Here is a 17,736-nt window from a genome sequence, read left to right as displayed (position 1 = left end):
TTTAAAAAGGCTGAAATGGGATATTTTGTGTTCCTGTAAATTGAAAAACGTATTAGTTTATCAATATTGCTGTTTTCCGTCAATCGAAAAAATAATAATTAATAGACTTAATGTTGCAGCACTAGTCTAGTCCGCCCTGACCAGCTGCTTGTAAAATGTGTCCACTCAATCAGCTACTTGATTTAATTTGAAAATCTCTCTCTGGCATTATCGTTGGTCGATACAATCGTAAAGAAGATTGCTTTAAAATGCACCGAGTTCAGACCCACAGATGAGACTAATATAAACTTGTTTCCCAGGTAAGAGTGACATACCCCCCGAGGGCGTGACTTAAGACCGAAATGAGTGACAGTCACGCTCAATGCGTGACACTTAAGAGCCCTGTAAATACAACCGCTCGATTGTTAAAGGTCTATTTGATCAAGACCTTAATTGGGTCTGCAACTAATTGTTGTTGCTAGTATTTAGTCCATAAATTGAGTTCTGTGAAACTGTCCAGTTCCCAAGACGTCTACAACTGGCTCGTTACGCCTGAAAACCCAAAGATTTCACCCTTTACACTTGTTTTATTTAGCTAATCAATGAATTGAGTAATTGTTTTGGCGCTAGTATCGTCACACTCTAGACCACAGAATGTCTCAGTCGACCAATAAACACTGCATTTATTTGATTAGTTCCCAATAACAAGACCATGTGTCATGTCCTGAGCTTGTCGTTGAGCCAGTCGGGGTCTCAGCAAGAGAATGTCACCCTGCAGGGCGAGTCTGAGCTCTGAGTCCCTGCAGCTCTCCTTGTTTTGGTGGTGGCTGTTGACAGAGTTGAGCTGACATCCATCTTGTACCAAGGCCCTCAAGGCTGACATCTCCTGTCTGCACCTGTTTACCTGTTTCTCCCCTATCACTGACATACTGCTCAGCTTGTATTGGTGGTCAGGATTTGAACATCCAGCGCCAGCTTTCAGTACTTGACAGTTGTTTATCCACATTTTGGTCTGTAGCAAAAGAAGTATTGATATATTTTCCATATTCCATATATTCATCGCCTCTGGGTCCGGCCTCATGTCCTCATTCCGTAGAGCAGGATGCCGTGTGTAATGGAAAAATATGTAAAATTGAATGGAACAACTTGAATGACTTCTTTCAAACAACTCCCTGTTGGGCCAAGAACTACAGTTCAGAGTCAGGGAGTGAACTTTAGTGAGCTGGCTATTTACTTTATTCCCGACTTAGAAGTTTAGAAGCAAACTTGTCTCCCTTTTTATCAAAGTATGTTTAACAACAACATTGTATTATTTAACGATCACTAACCTTTAGAAATGTTGACTGACTAAACATCTAGAACTGCTAAAAAACTACCTCTGTCATTAAGGGTGTTTGGTAGGTGTGCTTCGATTTATTTCATGGGACAAATGAGGAGTCATTGTTGCCATTTGTTGAATTTTAGCCAATTCATTTCATCGGCTAATCCTTTTATCGTAAGTAACAGACACATTGCAATGGAGCACCTGCCCGTTGATGACCTTTTTGTTCCCGTTCTTGTTTTCCAGCCGAGGAAGTGGAGAGGTTGACAGCGATGCGCTCCGATTCGCTGGTTCCCGGCACACACACGCCTCCCATTCGGCGGCGGAGCAAGTTCGCCACCCTGGGACGTCTGTTTAAACCCTGGAAATGGAGGAAGAAGAAGAGTGAAAAGTTCAAGCAGACCTCTGCCGGTGAGAAGCGAAACACTGCGTCATCACTCAGCTCCGGCTCCCTGTTCTCATCAGCTACAGGGAGGGGAGATTCATGTCTCCCTGTGGCTCCTAGCAACAGCAGCATTGATGAATGGGGCTGCAGGGCAGTGGGTGATATAGGGGCTGCCTCAGAGATATACGACCTGTGATTATGGTTATGTAAGGCTGGTGAAGCACAAGGAGACTTTGGCATCAGCAACCGGACCATTACAGACCAGGACTGGTTTTAACAAGTTATTGATCCCAAGATAGATGGATGTCATGCATGAACATCACATGGTGAGATTTGCTAAATTAATGTAAAAGCTCTATGTTAAAAAAGAGGAAAGTCCAGTAAGACCTCCACGGCCTCCCAGTACACCAGTGGGACAAAGCGATCTCCTGGGCTGCTTGTGGAACATCTTTGGGCTGCAAAGTGGAATAATTTGACTCCAATAAAAAAGGGTATAATATTTCTCAAAAGACAGTAGACTACTAAACACACTAATAATGAATGATGTAGTAAATAGTAAAAGACGTTGGACTTTGCAGCTGTAATGTTTGATTGAGGGAACACAGCCCACACTTGGCTAAGCTCCTTTCCAGACTGCAAGCGCATCAGACGTGTTTCTCACTTGCGTGTCTCTCATAACAGATCCAGATAAATCTTGTTTTAACCTATGCAGGCTCGTTGCATGCAAGTGTCTCAGCTAAAGTCTCACCGGTGTAACATTGACATGAAGAGTTCCAAAGTCTATTTCAACAATACACGTGTATACATGAGGTTGACATTTTTGTTCCTACCAACACATGTTGACAAATGCCTTTACAGAGAAGTCAGGAATAAAGTTGGATTAAAAAAAGAAAATATTACTAAAAACTCATTCAAAAACTAAGAAATTCAAATGTTGAATGCAGGACTTTTAATTGTTGCAGGTTATTTATTACTCACTGTGGAAATACTACTTTTACTTAAGTAAATGATCCTCTCAGAAAAGGAAGAATCTACAGTCTGGAAAAATCAAGCAAATGGCTCGTAGTAGTTAATTTCCACAGTTTACGTTTTATTTACTCACTTCAGAGATGATTACTAAAAGCTGTTAATTACAGTATTTATCGGAGATGCAAACCCAACAGCTGTGGAAGTGAAGTTAAACGTGTACTGCAGCAACAACATAGCTGTAAATGCTTAATTGTCTTTTTTCCAAATAATAACTGTTAGCCCCAGTATCTGAGGAAAGGTGTGTGTTGGTACACAACATTTCACAATACTACAACAACAAGAACTGTGAAATGAAGAAAGCGTTTCATTTTGACGGAGAAATGTGAGCTGTTGTTGTGTCTCAGCTGGCTGAATGCTGTTCCCTCTTGTTGTGACTGGGACCCGGCAGAGGGGTGAAGAGACTTCCTCCAGCCGAGCTCTTCTCCCAGCAGGTTGCTTCCCTTTGCTCTGTATGCAAATAAACACAACACGTTTAATTCTGCAGCGCACAGGTAGAACCGCACTGGGAGCAGTGTGTGTTGCTGCTGGACTCTCACCACCACGTGGGGATTCATGGGTACAGAGAAAGTTACCATGCTGTCTTGAAACGCAGTGCATTTTTTATTTTATTTTTGGCTTGGGAAGAAAATCTAAACATTCACAAACATGTTATTCATTTAAAAACATTAAAGTAACCAGTTGTCTTTCTAGGTATCTGTGTACTAATTACAACCAAGGAAGTAAAGGCATGAATGATGCAAGAGAAGTTATATTAAGTAAATAAACACCTATCTTTTTTCTTTTCTTTTCCCGTTCCTACACTTATTGTGAGTATAAAGCAATCATTTTGATAACAAACATCAGCTATAATTCTCCAGCCCACAGAATGTATCACATCTGTGTGATACAGTTTTCCTAAAAATAAAGAAGAAAACTCTAACAGGTTTTCTTCTCTTGAGAGTTGCATCTTATTATGAGCTCATAATTCAATTCATAATTTGCTTATTCAGCTAATTTGCTGCCTAAATCATTTCACTCGCTCTGTGGAACTCGCTGGTGGTGAAACCTTTGTGTCGCTCAGAGCTTCAGTCACATATTATTCCTGAGCAGCAACAACTGGTCTTTATATATGTTGTTGTTTATTTACCTTCATGTCTTTCTATTTGTTGTTGTTTATTTACCTTCATGTCTTTCTATTTGTTGTTGTTTATTTAACTTCATGTCTTTCCTCCCTCAGTGTTGGAGAGGAAGATGTCCACTCGCCAGAGCAGAGAGGAGCTCATCAAGAAAGGAGTGCTGAAGGAGGTTTATGAGAAAGGTGATCAATACAATGTGGGACTCTAATGTAAAATGTTGAAACGATTCATAATCGAATGTGTTAGTTGATTTATTAAAAAAAAGTTCTTGACAATTTAAATATTTTCCTTTTTCTCAAGTAAAACGTGCTCTCAACTGATTGATTGTTTGCTTGTCTTTCTCCATCTCATGTCATTTTTGGAATAACTGGTGCTTTCAGTTTGTTACTATGGCCGACAATAAGTAATAACTGTTATGTATGTCGGAATCTTGATGACTCAATCGAGTATCAAAAATGATTGATTAATGGTTCCATTATATTTCTGTTTTAAGTTACTTGGTCATTGAAGCTTTTGTATTTCACACATGCAAAACAGGGAAACATTGAGCATTAGTTGGTTTATTTTACACGTCATTTTGCATAAATGAACCATATCATATTATAAATAAGGTATAAATCATTATATTGATTTCAACCATTTTCAAACAAGATTAGCAGTTTTTTCACCTCTATGTAGCTGTGGTAACTTAACTTGATCTGCATGTTATTTTTGTATTACATTTTATAGGTAAAATTAGTTATTTATTTGTTATTTTTTTAACTGGCTCGTGGCTTCAACACTGCCTCAAAAATGTAATTTCCCTGTTTTTGACTTCCTTCCTCCTGTTGCCACCTCTTCCCTCTCTGTGTGCAGACGGCTCTTCCTCGGCGGTACTCCAGGAGGAGAAGATGGAGAACGGGCGTTCTCCGGCGCTCGGCTCCGGCCTGTCAGAGTCTGAAGGTACTGAGCTGATGGAGGGAGCCTCTGCAGCTGTAGGTAGGCAGCAGAGCCTTCGCACCATCGCTGCCTCGTCGCTCGCCTCACATTTCAGCATCTGACTGTTTTTTTTATTTCTGTGTTTCTGATCCTCAGGCCCTCTGGAGTTTCAGATGGGAAAAGAGGACCATGGCCAAAAGCCCATGAAGAAGTCCTCTGTGTATCCGGCCAATTGCGCTGAATCGACGCTCTCCAGGCCGCCTACGCTACACAAACAACCTCCTGTGCCGCCACCCAAGCCCTTCAACAGGCTACCTAATCACTTCGCAGGTAAATATGCCTTTGAGCACGCTTATGAATGCTGGTGGGCACACGTCTAATCTTTTCTCCCTTCCTGCTCCATGCAGACGGTGCCCCTGTGAAGCTGCCGTGCGTGTCTGCGAAGTTGTCTCCTCCTCTACCTCCAAAGAAGCTCATGATCTCCATCCCGGCAGGGAGCATGGAGCCCTCTTCGCTCGCCTTCCAGAAGTGCCCCGCTCCCAGCCACGCCCCGATGGGCGGGCACTCGCTGCAGTACGGGGTGCTGCCGCTCAACACGCCCAGCCGGATCATAGAGGAGCTCAACAAGACGCTGGCCCTCACTATGCAGAGGTTTGAGAGGTGTGGCTCAAATCCCATAGTGTGTACTCTGCCCCCTCATCTTGGAATATGTTGCAGAATGTTTTAAAGCTCAAAGAACTGATACCACTGACTGCTTTTAAATCTAGAATAAAAGAGAATTAGAGGTAGGTTCCCAAAAATGTAAATGTTTCTTAAGTTGACGTCACTGTCTCTTAGCTTTTAGTTTCTTTTAACTTGTCTTGTTCTGTGTCTGTAACTGTGTGTTTTTTATGCTGCTGCCTGTCTTGGCCAGGTCTCCCTCCAAAAAGAGATTTTTAATCTCAATGGGACTCTCCTGGTTAAATAAAGGTTTAAAAAAATATATATAATATAAAAACAATATAGTGGGATAGCATTTCAGGAGGAGAGGGAGACGCACCTGACCTTCTCCGACTGAGTGACCCGGCTGTTATTATCCTGGTTTGTTTTGTGAGTTTAAGGCCAATGACGGATGAGCAAACACAAATTATTCAGAAAACCGGAGGCTTTTCACCCATATTCGCATCTCATACAGCTGCTGTTGTTTCACAACGTCATGCGACCTTGGGCATACACGTCTGACCTCTGCCCTTTCCCGCCAACCTGCAGCTCCATGATGCACACGGTTCCCACGGTGATGATCGATTGTGACGACAATAAAGAGAACCTCCCCAATGAGGCGGACTACGAGGACCTGCCTGAGGAGGAAGAGGAAGAGGAGGAGGAAGAGGAGGAGGAAGAGGAAGAGGAAGAAGAGGAAGACGACGACGACGATGATGATGAGGAAGACGATGACGATACATTGTTTACAAGTAGCCGTTTTTTTCTTTTCTCTGTGTGTAGTGTTTTTATTATATGAAGTCATTATTAAGGCATTCCCCTGCTCATCGTCTTTCCTCTCAAATCATTCAGGGTCATCACACTGAACTTTGAACAATTAATACTAAAACCAGAAATGGCTCCCCAGTGTCAATCTGTATCATTTAAATTCATTAGTACAAAACCATTTTCATCAGTGGATCATTACCAGAGGAGTTGAACTCGCCTGCAATGTGCCTCCGCTAACATCATATTACAATGTTATGATGAATATTAAGCTTCAGGGAAAACAAACACTCACAAGAGTGTGCAAACTGTTGGATCATTATCTGGAATCTAAATGGATCACAACACGGAGATACTCCTCTGCCTCGCAGCCTTTGGGGGAAACCTTGAAATATCAATAATAAAATGATGTTCGCAGTGGAAAGACATTAATAAAAGCTCCTTCCAAACAGCGTGTGAAGTGAGTATTATTATTAATGCAACATCTATTGTGCTTCTTGTGCATTGTAGGCACACTGGCGATGAAGATTTTACGAAAGGACTCTCTGGCCATCAAGCTGAATAACCGTCCTTCGAAGAGTGATCTGGAGGACAAGAACATCCTGCCAATGCAGTCGGACCGAGAGAAATCTGACTCTCGGCAACAAACGGCGACCAAACTGACCAGGTGAGTCTCTCACGCACGCAGAGCTTCTACAGCCACTGAGCTACGAGATAAGTGGGTTTTATTCAATTTTTATAACTGTTCTAATGATGTGTATATCTTACAAATAGTCACATTGGGGCCATTTTGCAACACAAAACACGTACTGTATATCTGAAAACTTGATCCGGCTTCTCTTCTCCCGGTCTTGGCATGTTTTTAGTTCTTCCCTCATTTTGTTCTCCCTCACTATCAAACATCCGACCAACTGTATGAATCGCTGCACCGACTCAGTCGGTGCCCATAAACTCTCAAAATACAGCCTCTGAAAGAAAGATAACATCACTTAGTCTGTCCACAAGGGGTAACAATGGAATAATTATTTATGGAAAAAGTACACACACACAAAAATTCTAAAAGTGATTCCGGAACTAAATGTTTTTTGTTTTTTTTCAGGCGATTGAGTCAACGGCCGTCAGTGGAGGAACTGGAGCAGAGGAACATACTCAAACGTCAGTAACTTACATACGGTAAGAGAAAAAACCCCAATGTGTATTAATAATCCCCGTGTTTGATCGCGCTCTTTCTCCTTCCTTCCAGCTCGAAACGATCAGGAGGAGCAGAAGGAGAAGAGCGAGATCAAAAAACATTTGTCCAAAAAGGTAAGACAGTCTTCACATCAGGGTTCACGTTGATGGTTAGATCCATGGAAAACTCCCCCTGTACAAATGTACATGGTTGCAGTGCTGACTGAACTGCCACTCTTCAGAATGCAGCCTTTTGAAAGCATGATAGTATCATCTGTTCAGCGAATAATCTCTTTTTAAATTAATTAATATACATTTTATTTTTTGATGTCATGTTGCTCTCTTAAAAACTACTTAACAGATATGAATGGAATTTCGTGAGGAAAGGGGATGAGCCAAGGAACAAATTATTGATGTACAAATCAAATTATTATCAAGAGATTTAATAACATTGAAAGACAATCATAATACAAATGTGTATTTTAATGCAGTTCTGAGGCTATAGACAATAAAGCTTAGTTGTCCGTTTTCATTCTTGGCAGAGGTTCTGATTGCTTTCTAGTATAATGCATATTCATATGTATTTGTTCTTCACTCACTTTTTAATGATTTCGAACCATTATATTATATTGCACACCGAAATTAATTAGTTTGCCAGCCAAGACCAATGAAGCAGCTACTTTCCAGTCCCAAACATAACGCTGTACCGTTAGCCGTCCTGTCAGCAGACGCATGCTCCTCCGCGTCCACGCTGCAGGCGTTGAGCTGCTGTCGGTGACGCGTCTCCTCTCTTGCGCCCTCCAGCTCAGCCAGAGGCCCACCGTGGAGGAGCTGAGGGAGGCCAAGATCCTCATTCGCTTCAGTGACTATGTGGAGGTCGCCGAGGCTCAGGACTACGACCGGAGAGCAGACAAGCCGTGGACTCGGCTCACGGCTGCTGATAAGGTTAGCGAACACATGACAACAAACACAAACAATGCTTCCAGAACTCTGGATTAATGTAGTTTGCACTGTATGTATGCGTGTTGTTCAGGCCGCCATCAGGAAGGAGTTGAATGAGTTTAAGAGCACAGAGATGGAGGTGCATGAGTCGAGCCGTCATTTTACCAGGTAAGACAAATTCCAACATATTAAAGTATTACTTTTTTTTCTGCATACTATGACTTATGCATACTGTAGTATTTTTTTATCAGACATACTAATGACTTTCTTCGCCATTCTCATGTGGCGGAGTAATGAGTCTTAAAAGGGCTATAAGAGCACTACTATACTACTACTTTTTTTATTACACCTTTTTATGGAATCATCATACACTCAAACAATTTATAGTATGTCAAACAAAGTCATATTATAGTGTGTTGTAAAATAATTTTAAAGTCATAGTATACCATTTTATATTAAAGTCATTACAAATGTTATACTATGTCAAATAAGTTAATGAAAGTCATTGCATAATGTGTAAAAAAAAAAAAAAAAAAAATTCAACTGGCCTTTCCATAAAGTTACTCCGATTTCTCCCTGCAGGTTTCATCGGCCATAAGATGGATCAGTGACACAATCGGCGGCCATGCTGTTATACTCCCACAACGAGCCTCAAGTGGTCCGACTGCTACCTGCTGCCCTCAAACGGCTACTCTTCCAGCGTCGACTTCGAACTGGACACAAACACAACCTGTGTGCTGCGGCATTACAGGAAACACAAGCGCACACTTTTACAAACACAAATGGATTCAACTCTGAACTGCGTCTCCCCTCAGCGGAGATTTCACTGACTTTTCTTTGAGCTGAAGAGGCGGCCATTTGTTTACTTTGCAGCACTTTGTTTATGAACACCGCTTTAGTCAAACAGAATCTGTGCCAATTTGGAGGATGGGAACCAAAGGCGGTAAAGATGGGACTTCATTTTACACACAGATTGTTTTCTTGCCTTTTTTATAATGTTCTTGCTGTCCTCTCTCAACTGGACTTTCTTTCCTGAGGGGGTTTCTTGTGTTGGCACAGTTGTATTCCATAGATGACATCTCAATGATCGTTTCTCAATTCGCCAGAGAAATCAAGATGGCAGCTGAATCTTAAGCCAAAATGACCGAAAATCCTGACGTCCCAAAATGCTCACTGCGAGCCAGTGACGGTGAGAATTTAGATCTCCTAACACATGCACACCAATCAAATGAGCAATAATTTCAGATTTTCATTTGCATACCTGTATCTGGGCTGCATTCAAGAGCTCAAAACACTTTTCAGACTTCAGATCCCCATTTTAAACCAAAGCAACTTGACGTGTTGTGAAGTCTCCATCTTGAATCCCAGCTGTGGAGAGTTCAGTAACCCGCGGTGTCACTGTGCCTACGCTATTGTTTACAGGGATTTCAAAGTTGCCAAATGATCTGGTTTGAGACAGAAAATGACCTGTAGACACGGCAAGAAGTTACCGAACTCTCTGCAAAACTACAAGGTAGACTTTCTTTTTTGCATTTCATTTTTTTTATTGTCCGAGATTCATCTTTGGTAGTACAAAATATGAAATCCATGCCACTTTACTTTTTTTCTTATCGTTTACAGTCCTTTTTTAGGTTCCTAAGTCACAGGTTTGACCATACTATTGGGAGAACTGGTTGATCTGTTGTGTGTGTGTTATGACTGTCTGACTAAGCGTGTGTTTGTACAAGCGTCGGTATTATTACCGTCTCTTGTATGTTGAAAAATGTTTTTGAAAGAAATGTTCTCAAAATTATAAGACTTGTACATAGTAAAGAAGGTAGGCAAGACTTTTCAAATGTTTTTTGTAAAGCAGAAAACTGCATGTGGGTATTAATTTATTGTGAGTCTTCTATGATGTATGAAGTTTCTTAAAGAAGGAAACAAAAACTAAAAGTGTATGCTTCCTTGCCTTTTTGCATCCACTCTGCATAGCAGCTGGTTTCAGTGTTTTTCACGTACAGTTCATCACATTCTTTGGGGAAGGCTGAGCGTCGTCAAAAAGAACAATGGCTCCAAAGTCCTCTGACTTATTGAAAGTAGCTCATGAAGATTTTTCCGTTCAGTCCTGCAGAGACTCATTCATTCTGTAAGAGCCAATCCTGATGCATCCTGGGAAAGCATCTCACCTCTGGGCCCAGGTTTCCATTGTGTGGGGGAGCACCATGTGACTACACAGCATGCATTGGAGTGCCACAGTATTTGTGCCACAAGTCGATCGCTTTAGTCACAATGGCGTCTGTGTTTTCCTGTGGAATCTGGAAAGGAAACGTTATGGTGAGGTTTCACATAGGGGAACAAAATGTTTGACGGACAACAACGTAACGATGTGCTGTCGTTTGCTCACATTGCAGAGAAACTGGACCACGCCTTCAGGCCGGGTGATTCCCAGCAACATGATCTTGTAGCTGAGCAGAATCTCCAGGGCCACAAACACCAGGATTTTACAGGAGCCACTGATGACCTTGTCCCACACCCTAAAAATAAATAAAAAGGCATCAGTTAATTTGACCAGTTTGAAGAATTTAAGGTCAAGATATAAAAATAAATAAATATCTTGTCATTTGTAAAGAACAAACCGGCTTAAGGACAGCTTGTATGTATTCAGACATGAAAACAAAGTCAGTCTACCTCTCACTCAATCTGCTGCTTTCAAGCTAAGCAACAAATGTAAACACTCAACGTTGACTGGGCAGTTTTAAGACAAATGGTATAGCTTTGTCTTGTGGCCCATAAATATGGTTGTTAAAGTCTCAACAAATGTCAAATTACGACACTCGTAAAACACAATTAAATGCAGAGTGATTCTGTACATCTGCATGATCCTTTCTACATCAACGTAACAGTTATCTCTTTCTTTTGATACTGTTAAACTGTTTCTTAAGTAGCAGGTTTCCACTGAAAAACAGACATCCCGTTGTTTCTTATCTCTTTGTAGCAGCGAGTCTGAACGCAACAGTACACAATATCAGCCTGATGACACATGGGAAGTCCAAAACAAAAATGTCCAAATGTTGGTGTAAAGACGAGTGTATTTTAGTTATGTCGTGGGAACACACCCAGAAGCCACATCACATGGTAGTAGGTTGGATTACATAATGTTGCTTTCTTACCTGCAAAAAGTGAATTTGATATCATGTTTGGTTCAGACTTGATCTGCCGAGGGTGAACAAAGAATGAATGAATCCTCACTGTGCCAACATAGTGGTCAGGCCTGTGCCATGACCAGTAAACTGACCTTTGCAGGCTGGATTCGGGCAGGCAACCAGCGAAGCAGCGTCTGAACCAGAGGCTGTAGGGCAGCTGGGATAGCGCTCCCGTGTTCTTCAGATGTTTCAGCAGTCGAGAGTCCTCCTGACTCAGATAATGCTCCAGGCTCTTCGGCTACACGAAACGAAAAGACAGAGCCGGCGGAGACAACGAGTCTTTATAAACACAGACGTACATAAAAAAAAAAAAAATGTGATCCAGATTCCCGAGTTGGTCTTATCAATTATGGCCTTTTATAAACTAAATGTATACCTCATGATTTTTACATTTTTCATCATCACAGAGTGCCATGATGCATGTTCAAAACTACACCAGGAATAATTAAAAAATATATATATATATATTTTTTTTTTTAAATGGCGAGTAAGCCCTGAAAACTTGACTTGCCATACAAAGAGAGCCCATGTCAAACATGCACTTTTGATGCTGTTGCACTGGAAAACAATATAACAATTGAGGGAAGCAGAGATATGCTATATGTTGTTTTTTCTATTCATGATGAATTCAGATTTTTTTTGTTTTACAAAGGGTGTACCCTGAGTCAAGCCATACAACAATGATAGCAATCGTATCACATCCACACAGACTAAAACTAGGTTAATAATTGTGTCACACTTACAAGGTGGGGCATCGAGTCTCCAAACTTTGTGTGGAACTGACTGTCGAAACACTTGATCAGCCAATAGCAGTCGATCGGATCATCTACGATCTCCTCCATGGCACGACAGATGGAGAGGAAGTCCTCGTTCTCTTCATCCTGAAAAAACAACAACAACTATACATTAATATCAAGCTCACTGGATTTTACTGCAGCACCTTGATCTAAAATGCTAAGGATGGGTTAAAATGCAGAGATATAATTTCACTACGCTGTGTACAATTGTATGTGATGCAAGTTTTTCATTTTCCACTTAGGTGACAGACTTCTTTTAATTCATAATGAAAAGTTTGGTGCTTATGGTTTGGCATTTAAATGAGGCTTTAGTCATTTTGATGGCACCAGAAACATGAACTTACAGGCATGTGTGCATGTTGAACAAAAAATAAAAATATATATATATATATATATATATATATATATATATATATATATATATATATATATATATATATTGTTGATCAAACTCACACTGTTATAATGTAATCCTCAAATGCATTTAAAGAGATGGAAACCAGGGGAAATATACAGGTGCAGATTTGAATAAATCTAGCCACAGGACACATCAACACACAATCCTCTACATCCAAGTTCACTCACATTTCTAGATCACATTTGGGATTGCACCAGTATCACAAATCCCACTGTATTGCCCATTTCAATCTGCATTAGACCATCAGTTGAGTCATGTGAAATGGTTCAGCACTATCTAAACCAGGGGTGTCAAACTCATTTTAGTTAAGGGGCCACATGCTGCCCATTTTGATCTCAAGTGGGCCAGACCAGTAAAATCATAGCATAATAACTCATACATAATGTCAATATTTCTCTATGTTTAAATCATTGGTGAAGGCTTTTGGATGATAACCCCTATTTTAAGGTCTTTCTACAATAAACTAGAAACATAAAGACTAAAAACAGGCATGAAAACGGGTCAGGGGTGAAAAAGGTGAGAAGGATATTACCCCTCTAGGGGGGTCCGGGGGCATGCTCCCCCGTAAGAAAAATGTAAATATTCCATATTTTGAGATGCATCAGATTGAGACTGGTGAGAGCTGGAGAAACTTAACTTCAGCCATGAGTCAAAAATTATTATGGCCTCCTTACTAAGTATTATGCAAGCCATTTCATGCCAGCCTGTCACTGGGTCTAACATTTACAGTCAGACCTGCAAACTCATGAGGGGTGAAAAAGGTGACACCAGCGGGGCGGTGACGGGTGAGTCAGTGCCGAACAGCGTCACTCGTGGAGAAGCTGACAAACTATGATCATTATGGGTTTTAATTCTTCTTTTGTCAATACCCAAGTGTACACAGATATACATACATACATACATACATGTTCAAAAGTTTGGGGTCACCCAGACAAATGTTCAGTTTCTTCGCAATTTCTGGCATAGAATAGCCTTCATTTCTAAGAACAAGAATAGACTGGCGAGTTTCACATGAAAGTTCTCTTTTTCTGGCCATTTTGAGAATATAATGGAACCCACACATGTGATGCTATGCATAGGAAAGCCAGTTGTAAAGCTTCTCTCACCAGCATAACTGTTTTAAGTTGTGCAAACATTATTGCACAAGGGTTTTCTAATCATCCATTAGTCTTCATATGCGATTAGCAAACACAATGTACCATTAGAACACTGAGTGATAGTTGCTGGAAATGGGCCTCTATACGCCTATGTAGATATTTCATTAAAAACCAGACGTTTCCACCTAGAATAGTCATTTACCACATTAACAATGTATAGTGTATTACTGATTAATTTAATGTTATCTTCATTGAAAAAAACAGTGCTTTTCTTTGAAAAATAAGAACATTTTTAAGTGACCCCAAACTTTTGAACGGTAGTGTGTGTATATATATTTTGTAGACTTAATACTTACAATTTGCAATACTATACTGAATATTGTTTTGCTACTACTACATTTTACTTCATAATATTACACTTATATGCCATAATATGTATAATGTACAAGCCTTTTTATTTAATTTGACCATATTATGTCATACTGTTATACCACTTTACTTTGAGGAGACGTCACTGTTAGTCTAGAACACTGAATAATGTTTCCACCAGGTAAACCTGAACATGCACACCTCTCTCTGTGTGACATCATTATAACTGCATAACTATATAGATTATAATTAACTGGAGGATACACTTTTTCCTACACGTAGATCTTAAACCCTTAAATATAAACAGTAGCCCGGCCACCCTACGGAGGAAACTCATTTTGTTTTTTTTATTAAAATAAAAGTTGGATAAAATCTCCATTGTCCTCTCCTTATATGTAGTCAGGTGTCGGTAGGCAGAACTGCAGCGCCGCTGACTTGCCGCTCTCCTGTCTGACGTCACGCGCTGCCACGGACTCTCCGCTGCCAGTAATCTCACTCGCTGTCTCTCTCCAACAACGTTAGCTAACGTGTTAGCTAGCTGACTAGCTTGCCATTAAAAAACTGGTGGGAGGGAAATGAAGCCGCTGTAGACATCTTAACGCTGATTGGCCAAGACTCGACACTCAAAGATCTTCTATTGCTGATGATCACGACCTCAGTTTTGTTTCCGTGTCCCACTCCAATCTCAGAAACGGCGGACAGTTGACACCCCCCCCTCCCAAAAACAAAAACTCTTCGGATCTACACAATTCACGTAGGTTACCTATTTTGGTTTCAAAACGGTGAATTTCGCCGAAAGGTGAGGGATTTTCTTTTCATGTCTGTAAAAATTCAGACATCAGCCCACTGTTTATCTGCCTGGGCTCTCCTCTGCAGATTCCCTCGCAGTTGGGCAATATGTTAAGTAATGTCAGTGCTGAAATCAATTGTAACTGTGGCTCAATGGTTAACATGCCCATCTTACAATCAGGATCAGTGGTTCGAGCCCCAGCTCAGCTAGTTATTTTCTTCTTCTTCTTTATTTTTTCCCCCTGAAATTTTAACAATTATCCCACGGTCCGGACTGGTGCCCATGGCAGGCCATATGTTTGACACCCCTGATCTAGAACATGTTTACTATGTACAAGCTAATGTTTTCTGATGCTTTATCAGTCTCGAACAGGACTATCTTACCGGGGCTGAGGTCTCAGAGCACCGTGGGAGCACCTGGCTCTCCAGCTGGAACATGCGCAGGTAGATGTGGGTGGAGGGAGTGGAAGAGTCGACGTATCTCATCACCTCCAGAGCCTCCAGGATGTCCTGGTACTGCTCTTTCCTGTAGCCTCCCACCATAGTGTGAGAGTCACTGTGGGGAGGTAGGATTCCTGAAGGAACACAATCATTTGTAATTTGTTTGCTTGGCAACACCCATTTATGTACAGATCACATTTGATTCTTTTACATGCACTTTTGGAAATGCAAGCCATTACTGTAATATGTGCAATATCTGTGCGTGCGTCTCACCCAACAATACCTTCCACACATGGATCCTGTACATCGAGGGGAGGGGGAACCTCTGACTGAAGGTGCTCAGCTTTTCTAGATCTGTTGAGAACAGTGTAAACATTAGTACCAGGACAAGAACTGATGCATACTCTTGCGACAACCACAATACTGTTCCTAAACTCAATTTAATTCTGTATGTAAGCTGTGTTTAGATAGAAATGCTGATAAATATTAATTGTTACCTACCCAGAGGATTATCCTTGAGCAGTATTTCCAGAGACTTCTTCTCCTCCACTCCTCTAAAGCCCACTTTCTCATAATATGCAGAGCGAAAATTTCTTTGAGGGTCTTCAGCCATACCTGGTCAAAAAACATTAGTGTGTAGTTAATCACGGCAATAGCTGAGGCATACGGAGGCAAAACAAAGGTCAACAAGACTAAAACAACATTTAATCTTGTTCTTAATGTTATTCATATTGAGAGTCAGTGGGAGAAAATAACAAAGTACTAATGTGAGGTACTTGAACTCAACTCCATGCGACTTTATACTTCTACTCCACTATATTTCAGAAGAAAAATACTAGACTTTTTACAGCACTGCATGTACATCCATGTATGTATGCATGTCAGCTTTAGTAACTAGTTGCTTTACAAAATAAGATATAGTGCATACAAAGCAAAAACATTTCATGGTTCCAGTTTTACAAAAGTTAAGTTTCTTTCCTTTTCCTTGAAATTATTATCTTGACTTGTGGACCATTGATCGGCAAAACCAAGTGATGAAGGTGTCACTTTGGTTGGGCTCTGGGTCATTTCTCACCATTTAGAGAAGTTTTAGATATCAAACAATCTACTTATTAATCAAGAAAACAGCAAGTAGATTAACCCATAATTACAATAATAATTAGTAGCAAAAACAAGCAAGTAGCTCCACCAACTACAAATCTAAATTCCAGATTTTACATAAACGCATGAATAATTCAACTTAATTATATATACTAGTAAACGAGTCACATGTGGGACGTCTTTTTACAGTGTGCCTTTACTTTTAGTACAATTTCCTGATTAGATTTAGTGAAGGTTACACTAAATTTGATTTAAAATGCAGGACATTTACTTTTAACTGCATGTCAAAACTAATAAAACAAAACTAATAAAATAAAATAAATCTGATTACTTCCTCCAACACTGTTCAGAGAAGATACTGGTTTTATTTAACGATACATCTCACGTTGCATTAACGTTACAGTAACGAATTTGCAGCCAGCTAAAGTTCATTTGTGTAGAATAACGTGTTCGACAAATAATCTGAGACAAATCCTTCGTCAAGTGACGTTAAATGATGAGTGCGAGGTGCAGTGCGGCATTTCGTGTTAGTACATTTTAAAGCTTTTGGTTGATACACGTTTGTTTAATTGAATGAGCACTCCTACCTTGTGCAGGTGTGTTTCACGCCAGCTGAATCACATGAACTGTAAGCTAGCTAGCTAACTTCATAACTTCAGTCAACGTGAGCTACAGAGCCCAGCACGTGCGAGGCGTTTCTAAATAGCGTTATAACATTAACCACACGACCACTCGATTATTTGGCATTTAGGTGGACGTTGTCGTAGCACTGCAGATAAGAAACAAAACAATTAACATGTCAGTTCGCTACCGTGTTTGTTATCGAAACACTTCCGGGTAGCGTTTAGGGTCTTCGATGGGGTATCGCACATGCGCAGTGCGGACTGCGGTCAAGTGAGCCCACATCCGCCGAGTGAGCCGCAGTTGCAATTCTAAATGCACCTCTATTCAAGGTGTTACGGTACGGGGGCCAGCTCAATGTCACAATATTCAAACAGCTACAAAAACAGATCCATAGACTTGTACATAAATATTCCACTACAGGCTTGTTCAGGGGGACCTCTGCTATGCCCATGTGCATGGCCTCAAAATATTACTGTACAGTTTTTGAGAAAATTGAATTCAAAGTCTGCTTGAATTTCATAATGATATTCAAAGTTTCACAATATCACAATATTCAAACAGCTATAAAAACAGATCCTAAGGTTTGTATATCGAT

The 17,736-nt window shown here is 40.6% G+C and overlaps 2 protein-coding genes across 2 annotated transcripts; one reads left to right on the top strand and one right to left on the bottom strand.

Annotated features, from left to right (window-relative positions):
• Positions 1–1,557: 1,557 nt before the first annotated feature.
• phactr1 (phosphatase and actin regulator 1) lies at positions 1,558–8,495 on the top strand (the record flags this gene model as incomplete). Its single annotated transcript, XM_079220445.1, has 11 exons — positions 1,558–1,711; positions 3,931–4,011; positions 4,685–4,807; positions 4,904–5,077; positions 5,155–5,407; positions 5,996–6,198; positions 6,722–6,878; positions 7,311–7,366; positions 7,455–7,516; positions 8,186–8,326; positions 8,415–8,495. The coding sequence occupies exons 1-11, from the start codon at positions 1,573–1,575 to the stop codon at positions 8,493–8,495; spliced, it is 1,470 nt and encodes a 489-aa protein (XP_079076571.1). The 5' UTR covers positions 1,558–1,572.
• Positions 8,496–9,814: 1,319 nt separating this feature from the next.
• Positions 9,815–16,029, bottom strand: tbc1d7 (TBC1 domain family, member 7; the record flags this gene model as incomplete). Its single annotated transcript, XM_079221105.1, has 7 exons — positions 9,815–10,617; positions 10,707–10,836; positions 11,598–11,743; positions 12,249–12,386; positions 15,360–15,550; positions 15,690–15,770; positions 15,918–16,029. 7 exons carry the CDS (start codon positions 16,027–16,029, stop codon positions 10,531–10,533), a joined length of 885 nt encoding a protein of 294 aa, XP_079077231.1. The 3' UTR covers positions 9,815–10,530.
• Positions 16,030–17,736: the final 1,707 nt, after the last annotated feature.

The sequence above is a fragment of the Taurulus bubalis genome (genome assembly GCF_910589615.1).
Source record: "Taurulus bubalis genome assembly, chromosome: 7".
Classification (NCBI taxonomy): Eukaryota; Metazoa; Chordata; class Actinopteri; order Perciformes; family Cottidae; genus Taurulus; species Taurulus bubalis.
The sequence above is the reverse complement of the archived record's forward strand: the minus strand, read 5'-3'. Positions and strand labels throughout refer to the sequence as shown.